The sequence below is a fragment of the Triticum dicoccoides genome, chromosome 3B (genome assembly GCF_002162155.2).
Source record: "Triticum dicoccoides isolate Atlit2015 ecotype Zavitan chromosome 3B, WEW_v2.0, whole genome shotgun sequence".
Classification (NCBI taxonomy): Eukaryota; Viridiplantae; Streptophyta; class Magnoliopsida; order Poales; family Poaceae; genus Triticum; species Triticum dicoccoides.
Window position 1 is genome coordinate 531,940,753 of NC_041385.1, and position 9,106 is coordinate 531,949,858.

The 9,106-nt window shown below is 45.0% G+C and overlaps 2 protein-coding genes across 2 annotated transcripts; both read right to left on the reverse strand.

Annotated features, from left to right (window-relative positions):
- Positions 1–2,612: 2,612 nt before the first annotated feature.
- Positions 2,613–5,287, reverse strand: LOC119276925 (histone deacetylase 6-like). The gene is made up of 8 exons (XM_037558091.1): positions 5,148–5,287; positions 4,821–4,966; positions 4,525–4,729; positions 4,301–4,447; positions 3,997–4,100; positions 3,641–3,902; positions 3,329–3,563; positions 2,613–3,082 (listed from the first exon to the last, which is right to left on the reverse strand). Exons 2-8 carry the CDS (start codon positions 4,919–4,921, stop codon positions 2,994–2,996), a joined length of 1,143 nt encoding a protein of 380 aa, XP_037413988.1. The 5' UTR covers positions 4,922–4,966; positions 5,148–5,287; the 3' UTR covers positions 2,613–2,993.
- LOC119276926 lies at positions 5,254–7,513 on the reverse strand. The gene is made up of 11 exons (XM_037558093.1): positions 7,284–7,513; positions 7,049–7,219; positions 6,768–6,896; positions 6,466–6,685; positions 6,344–6,384; positions 6,139–6,198; positions 5,984–6,052; positions 5,832–5,902; positions 5,646–5,726; positions 5,402–5,543; positions 5,254–5,288 (listed from the first exon to the last, which is right to left on the reverse strand). The coding sequence occupies exons 1-10, from the start codon at positions 7,377–7,379 to the stop codon at positions 5,444–5,446; spliced, it is 1,038 nt and encodes a 345-aa protein (XP_037413990.1). The 5' UTR covers positions 7,380–7,513; the 3' UTR covers positions 5,254–5,288; positions 5,402–5,443.
- Between the last annotated feature and the right edge of the window lie 1,593 nt (positions 7,514–9,106).

Below are 9,106 nucleotides of genomic sequence, written 5' to 3' on the forward strand. Positions count from 1 at the left end.
TCAGGGATTGCAGGATTATCCCTCCTCATTAAGTTCATCTTTTGTTCAAACATAGTGATGTATTGTCCCACGGTTCCAGATTGTGTTAAACTGTGGAAAGCCTTCACATTTTCACACACAAAAGTGAGAGCAAATACGTCAGTTAAGTGAGAACAGAATCTATGCCAGGGCATGTTAGTGACCAGGTATCATGTACCTCTCCATCACTGTATAGCCTCTCCCTTTAAATAAGAAACTACAATCTCAGTTCTTTGATCCAGAGGTGTTCTTGAAGCTTCAAAGAACTGCTCTATGTTCTGTATCCAGGAATCTGCATCAGTACCATCAAATTCGGAGATATTGAGTTTAGCAGGTTTGACACTTAATATGTTCCTGCACACATCAGTATGCTGGGGTCTTATTCTTTGTATGTGTTGGCGATGAGCATCTACAATTATCTCTTCTACTGCTTGCATGGCTCCTTGGTTTGCTGCAGCATTACTCTGAGGGGTGGCCAATTCTACATTGGTTGTATGATTAGGGTGTCTGTAAGGCCCTTTAGGTGTGCCGTCCAGATTGATTTCTTTTCCTGTTGCTTTGTCCGTCAGAACAGCAGATCCGGCTATTGTCGCCCTTGTTCTTTCACCCTGGTTCGAAGCTGACAACTGCTTGGGGCGGCCCGGAGGAATAGTGCTCCCATGTGCAGACGGAGGGCTTGGATCTTCTTCTTCTTCGGTCCTCTCTTCTTCTGTCAGCTTGCGCAGGCTGGCCTGGATCTTTTTGAAATTCCTACCAATGCTGGTAAAATTCATGTTGACAGTTTGTGTGAAATCATAGAATTCCTTCTTGGGCGAGGAGGGGGGGATTTTACTCCGGTGTCCCGGAAACCTGACCTCAAGTACCCAGCTTGTCGTCCCTGCCGCCACAAACGCCGTCCGCAGCCGGAGAAGAAGCACTGGAAGGGAGGGTTCGGTGGGATTTGACACTGAAGAAATTTTCTTCAGAAACCACTCACCGATCTGATCCTGCTTCCGAGCTGTCTACCGCCGCCGTCTCCTCCCTGCTATGCGCCGCCGCCCGATTTTCCCCAGATCCGATCTGGATTCCACCTACGCCGCCTCCGAGGATTAAACCGTGCTCTGTATACCAATTGACAGGATCGAACTAGTATTGTCGCTGAACTTTAGCAGATAACAGGAAAAACACCAAGAATCACTCGAATTTGGATGTTGATTTCAGAGGAATTGCAAGGGGGAGAACTAGGGTTTGTGCCAGCCGGAACACGGTGGCTTAGGGCACAGCCCAATTACAAGAGTAGATGCCGTCCACACAAAGGATCGGCTCTGTTAAATAGCTGCAGAAAGTGAAAAGCGAAGAAAGCAGGTGACTCCACTACAGCTAGCGGTAATATTAAGCTACTACGGTCACATCCACTCCAGCCGTCCATTTGTAGATCTGCGGTCGGAGGTGTCCCGCTGGACGAAACGGTAAGTTGGCCTTGTCGACCGCGCGATCGGAGATCGACGGTGCTCCTGCTTCAAGTTAACTGAATCTGCACTGTGTTTCTTCAGGCTGTTGCCAGGATCGGCTACAGTCCTGACACTCCCCTTCAGTAAAAAAATCAAACTTTGTGGCGACCTTGCTGGTGCAGGCGACACGGGCAAGAGAGGCAACGGCGCCAATGGAAGGCAGCCGGGACGACGCGGGGGATAGGGAGGCGAGAGGCAACAATGCTGGCAAGAGGGAGGCGAGCGGCGACGACGCGAGTGAGAGGTCAGGAAGGCTAGCGGCGATGACGTGAGCGTAGGAGGCGAGACGAGTTAGGGATTTCATCGGAGGCGAGAGGAAGGGGAACGAGCGAGTGGAGTGAGAATGAGTGAGCGAGCGATGGCAAAATTGGAAACTGAAGATATTTCGTAGCTTTACGAGAAATGAATGTGGAAGTCTAAAACATCTTAGTATAAATCTTTCAAGAGGGAGTATATGCAAATGCGGCAGCTGAAGGTGGAAATAGTAAATACTCCTTCCGTTTCAAAATTCTTGTCTTAGATTTGTGGTCTGTAAACTACTCCCTCCGTTTCAAATTACTCGTCGCAGAAATGGATGTATCTAGAACTAAAATGCGACAAGTAATTCGAAGCGGAAGGAGTAGTAATATAAGAGCGTTTAGATCACTACTTTAATATTGTAAATTTACGAAAGGAGCATCTGTTTGAGTTGTTTAGATACGGATGTATCTATCTAATCACATTTTAGTGTTAGAGTACATCCGTATCTAATTTTGAGACGTAGGAAATATTGAATATGGTGAGCATTGTCATGTCATTCAACAGGTTAGCTGGGATAATCCAAGAGAAAATTGCTTCTCTTATGCATTGTTGAACATAAACCTGTTATGGAATCCCCTGAGTGGTAAAATCCCAAACAATTGGAGACACACGGTCACTTGACTCACTGGGTCTCACAAATAACATGCTCTCCGGCAAAATCACTACAACAATCTTAAGAATACTACCACGCAGCAATAGATCCACCCATGCATAAGATGCAACTGAAACCACATATGCTGATCGTCCCCCCAACGCCGCCACTACAATACAGAATCGGCATCCATCCCATCAGCTTCCTTCACAGGCAGAATTCCTGCTATAACCATTGTGCCCACAGTGCAGAGATTTGAATTGCACGTTTCAGTTCACAATGAGACAAAACTTGGCAATGCCAATTCATGGGTAAAAGCAATGAGTAACAACAATTTTGACTCTTATAACAGAATCTTTTATGCAGTGAACTGAACAAAAGTAGAACTCTCATCCAGTAACTGGTCTCGCATTTCGCTCTAGCCTAGCTAGATACTCCCTCCGTTCTAAAATAGATGACTCAACTTTGTACTAAAGTTAGTACAAAGTTGAGTCATCTATTTTGGAACGGAGGGAGTAATACAGAGAGCACTCCAGGAAGACAACTCAAAGTGGTAGTGAGCTGGAGCGACACCGCCAGCACCACTTGGATCATCAGGAGCTGGAGTGACTCCCAAGGGCACCACTGGGATCCCCACCGACAGCACCAGGACGAGGCGGAGTTTCGCCCTCAGGTGTTGGCCCTGCAGTATCAACCACATGGCAGAACAGCAGTACGACAGATGGTAAAAATCAGGGAAATAAACATGTTCCAGCAAAAGGTAGGGTGTCGTCTGAATAAATTGCCGGTGAAGTACAGATGAAAATTACACTTAATAAACGGTAATGAACAACCTAAATGATAGTAAAAAAAAATCCAGTAACAAATGAAAAAGCAGATTACTGAGAATAGACTAAGCAGCATTGTCAAAGCATTTATCAAGAATAACCTGGAGGTTTTTCCACGAAAACATCCCAATACAGACTCAATTTCAGCTGGAGGTTGTCTGCCATACTGATGGTGCTCTCGCTCGGACGATGGTCTGTCTGATCATAGTCCGGGAAAAAGGCGTCTTCGTCCCCCAAGATAGCACGTATACTGTGAGAAACGTGCGTCGGAAGATGCTTCAGATTGTAACCTCCTTCTAGAGCAAGAACCATCTTTCCTCCCGCAAGGCACAGCAACTACACAAAAGTGTAAGTAGTTGAAGATCTGAAAACTCCTAAACAGTATTTAGTATAGGGGATAAAAACTTTATTACCTTACGCACTACTGCTCCGAAACCCTTAGAAGAGACATTGCAACCACCCATATCATCAATGCCAGCATCGAAACCAGCTGAAACAAGCACCACCTCAGGATCGAACTTAGTCGCCACCGGGAGAAGAATTTTATTGACAGCATAAAGTAGGTCATCCTCATTAAAACCCTCTGCCAACGGAAAATTGATATTGTAGCCCTCGCCAGCACCCTCTCCAATATGAGATGCCTTACTGTTCGACTTAGGATAAGTAAGATCTCCACTGCACACATTAATTAAGCATCAGAATATCAAAACCAAGCACTAACAGAACAAAAATTAAAATATGCAAAAGAAAAGAAGAATATTCGCAATACCAGTGACCCGAAAAGAAAAGGACATGCTTATTATCATAAAATATCTCCTGAGTACCGTTGCCGTGGTGGACATCAAAGTCCACCACCAAAATTCGCTTCAATCGCTGCAAATAACACAGTAATAAATCACAAAAATTGAAGAAAACTAAATATGATGTATGATTATTGCTCATAGAAGAAAATAACTTGACTGTAACTAAGGGAGATAAACAACAAGAATATAGTGCTGCTTCGACAAAAAAAAAAGCGCAGTTATAGGAAAAAGCAATAATGTTTCTGAAAAAAAAAAATAATAATAACTCACATAATGGTCAAGCAGATGCCTTGCACCAATTGCAATATTGTTAAAATAGCAAAAGCCTTCGGCCCAGCTTTTATCAGCGTGGTGCCCCGGAGGCCTGACCACTGCAAAGGCTTGATTATAATATCCACCTACAACTAATTCACAGCCCTAAAGAGTAACACAATGTAAGTTAACATGCCTACATAAACAGATAGGTAAATCTGCAGTTTCATCAAAACAATTACCCTGATAACAGCACCAGCAGCGGCAAACACTGCTTGGGGTGTTCCCTTCGAAGAAAATAAGCTAATGCCAGCAAACTGACTGAATTTAAGTTCCAGCTCCTTCTGTGACTTTGGAAGGCTGTTGACGAATGCCAAATAATCCAAGTTATGATGGACAGCCAGCACTAAGCGACGATTTGCCATCACAAAAGGCTCCCTCGCAATCCTATAAAGAGCACCAGATTATGGTAAACAGAACAGTAAATGGTACTTAAGCAACTGTGCATCAGATATATTTCTTACTAAAAACAAATCACCTGTCAAGGACACCGTCTTCGTCAAGCTTTTTCATTATTTCAGAAATTCTTGATGCCGTTTCAGCAGAATGATCTTTGTCACCATCCTGGTGCCACTTCATCGCATCATAGTCATACAAAATACAAAAATTTGATTCTCTTGACTCCTATGCAAAACAAGCAAAATTGTCAAAAGTTGGTTCTCAAAGAAGAAAACAGACTAGCAAAATAATAAATAGACAAGTATTGTGGATGTTTTATAACCGCTTAAAGATAATGCACAGGCACAAATATATGACAGATGTGTATGAGGGTGAGGTACAGAAAACAAACAAGGCTAAAAAATACCTTGTTATTGATCAAACGTGAGGAGCTCACAGTTGGATAGTCACGGGTTTTAGCACATGTTGTGGATGGTTTGAAAGATAAACTGGGATTTACTTCAGCAATTTTGGACAATTTGACAGATCCAACAGGATTTTTATTAAGCTGGAGATGATGACAAAGAAATCTTGTCAGTTTTGCATGGACAAGACACTAAAAAAAAACAAATGACCACACTTTCACATAAACCTGAGATAATAAAGATCCTCGGGACTTACAAAGTCAAATAATAGATCATTAGTGCCCTTGAGATAAACAGACTACTTCCATTTCTTTTTATCTGAGCCGCAGTGTCTCTCCCATGCTGCCATTGACCTAAGCTTAGCTTCTTCCGAGCAATCATTGCAGTGACATAATACCCTGCCAGCAAAAAAAATACTTAAAATGGATACTAGTCTTCAACCTTCTGGTTTGTGGTTTCTAATTATTCACAAGAATTTGCATCCATCACAAAATGCTTACTTGTTTTTTTCTGGCATATACACTCCATGCTTGGCTAAACAGGACACTGGTATGGGTTCAGAAAAATTTCCAGTTGAAGTGCTAACAAACCAATAATTAGACAGGTTAGAAAATGGCATTCTTATTTATTTTCCAATTGAAGTGTTAGAAATTAAATGAACACATGATAAGAAATCAGTAACTCACTGTTGTACTGCCAATATGCTTTGAAACTGAGACATACAGAATGGGCACAAATAATTTAATTTTTCCAAAATCTACAAAAGAATGTGAAATTAGTGCAGGCTGTCAAAGGAAATCTTCATGCATATATATAAGTTATTTGAACGAACAAGAACCTCCACATCATCACAGCACACGGGGTCACACTCAATGTGAAGCCATGTCAAGCAATTGCTGCATTGGACCTAAAAAGATAGAAACTGCAGGTCAATGCCTACAAAATCAACAGAAGATAATACTTGACGTCAAAGAAAACGGATTCTACTCTTACCCAGCTTTTAGGGTCACTGCTATGCCATTCGTTGTTGCAAACACCACAACGGTTGTTTGACTACAACAGCAGCAGACAAAGCAATAATAAACAACTATATCAAAATAATCTACTTAATAAAACATACAGAAAATTTATGGTCACAGGGATGTCCTGATTATAATATAATGTTGGATAACTTATATCGATGAAACATGATACTTACTATATGACGCTGGGGCTTTTTAGAAATGTCACTTTCTGGTACTGTTGAACAAAATGCTCGATCAGACCACAAGAAAAAGTGTGATTATATATATACACATACACAGCAAGGAAGAAGGTTACCACATAACAAGAGGACAGTCAGTGCATCATTCAAGATCAACAAATCCGGGCGCCGAAGTAGAAACGTTTGAACAAAAATTCGAGGCTTACAATCAAGCGCGTCGCAAATTCCATAGACAGTCAGTAAAGAAGAGCTGAGAGTGACAACTGACTGCACTTTACAATCTACAGCACCAAATTGCCTCTGGGGGGCTGCATCGGATAGAAACTTCCTGATAGTCTGTTCAGTGAAACAAATCTGTTACCACACACACCATTTTCACCTATCAGGATAATATATTACGTCCTGTTAAAGCACAAACCTCATTCGTTTTCAGTTCAATTCGACGGCCATCGAAATTCCAATTCAGTTCAGCATCATCAGCATAAAGCTTATGCAATTCACTTGGTTTGCGGTTCATCAGATATATAAAATTGTTCACAAAACATTCCTGAAAGTGAAATACAAACATATTTCAAAGGGTATGGACATGAAACACGAATTGCATTGAAACATAAACCAAAACTCTACTATACTCATCAGATCGCAATGTCATGATGTTAAACCCTAAACTAATGGATCGAGAGTGGGTAGGGGGAGTACCTCTTCCTTTGAGAGGCCTGAGGAGGCGGAGGCGGAGACAGGGGCGGCGCCGACTTTCAGGTCGGTATGTTCCCCGACGGTGGCGGCAGCGGCGGATCCGGGAAGTCTCTGCTTCCCGGCGGTGGCCTCAGCGGGCCTCAGGTTCCCGGCGGCGAGGGACGCAGAAGCACGCTGCAGTACAGCAACGAACATTAAGCGTAAAAACTCAGCAGATCTGTCCAGTAGATGTGCTTACCGTAACCCTCCGAGGAAGGGCTGAGGAGGCAGCCGTCGGTGGAGGGCCGACACCACCACCACCCAGCGGTGCGCCGCGGTCTTTCCCCCTAGCCATCTGCTACTCCTAGCGGCGGCGGTGGCGGTGGCGGTGGCGGTGGCGGCGGTGGCGGTGGCGGCGGTGGCGGTGGCGGCGGCGGATCGGGACCGCGGTAGTAGGAAGGGGATGCAGGGGGCGGATCGGGGAGGAGAGGAAGGAACAGATCGGGACGAAGCGGGGCGGGGCAGATCGGGGAGGAGGAGAGGATGGATAGGTTAGGGGAGGAGACGGCACGACCAACTGCTAATCGGGCCGGCACGCTGGCCCACCTGTTGTTTGGCCTACTGGTCGTTTTTTTTTGCCTGTTTTTACATACTCGGCTAGTATTAGGCCATATAAAGCGAGATATATATAAAAAAAATTAAAAGATAATTGGGCTGTGCCGTGCCGGCCCGCATGCTCAGCCTAGCAGCCCAAGCACGGCCCAGGGCGTGCCGCGTGCTAGGAACGGCCAGTTTAGCCCGTGTCGTGCCTGGCCCATGGCGGGCCGTGCCAGCATGCTCGCGGGGTGGCCTAGTTGACCCGACCCATTTGGCCAGCTATAGGTTTGTGTGGGTCTTTTTTGGACCATTTTAGCGGCTTCTGGGGTAGGAGAAATCGAAGCCCAGTTCTGTTTCAGCGCTAACTCGGCCCTGTAGCGCACGTTCCCTTCTTTTGGGTTTTGTTAAGTTAAAAATTCCCCTAGGGTTTTTCTAGGGTTTCCCATCCTCCGGTGATTCTCGTCGGAGTACCAAAATTCCTCACGATCCCACGAGCCTATCTCGAGGGGGCACGAGTACAAGTGAGTCTGAGAGTGCGGCCGGCCGGCTGAATAGCAGAACCACTGCCGGTTGAGAAGGGCTGTCGGGGGAAGGCTGGAGATGAGAGGGAAGGAGTAGAAGAGATGGAGAAGAAAACGGCCATGGATGAGACTCCCGCTGAGAAGGGGGTGATCTTCTTTGAGGAGTGGGAGGTAGTGGGAGCGGTTCCAGAGGTGATGACGCAGAGAGGGAGGAACATACATGGGGGCCGATGCCCAGACTGGAGGATCGATTTGAAGGGCTCAATCTGTGTGGGAAAGAGGAAACTGATCTAGATTTGTCTGGGGAACTTGAGGACCTGATTAACGAAGTCAGATGGTTGGTGATATTCAAGGTGCATACGACACGCTAGTTTAGCCACTCGACGCTGTTTAATTCGATGAGGACAGCTTGGTCAGCGGCACAAAAGATCTTCTTTAAGCCAAAGGGTGCAAACATGTTCATTGCACAATTTAGTTGCCAGGGAGATTGGCGAAGGGTGATGGATGGGGCTCCTTGGTTGTTCCGCACTGCGACAGTGGTGTTGCAAGAATATGATGGGTTCAGTAATGTGCACAATTACAAGCTGGACAAAATACCAGTATGCACGCATTGAGGGGATTCCGGGAGGCCTGATGAGAAAGAAGGAATTGGCAGAAAAAGTGGCTCGCAAGGTAGGGGAACCACCCATTACAGTAGTGGTGAATGAAGGATTCATTAACACAACAAAGTACCTGCGGGCAAGGGTGTTTCTGGATGTTGGTATCCCCCTGGTCAGGTTTTGTTGCAATTACATTGAAGAAGAGGAAGAAATATCCGGTTTATTACGAGAAGCTACCTGATTATTGCTATTTCTATGGACTAATGGGTCACCTAGTAGACGAGTGTGGAGATGGAGTGCATGATCCTAATACATGTGAATGGGGCCCCTTGCTCATGTGGAATTTTGATACAGTGCCACTAGGA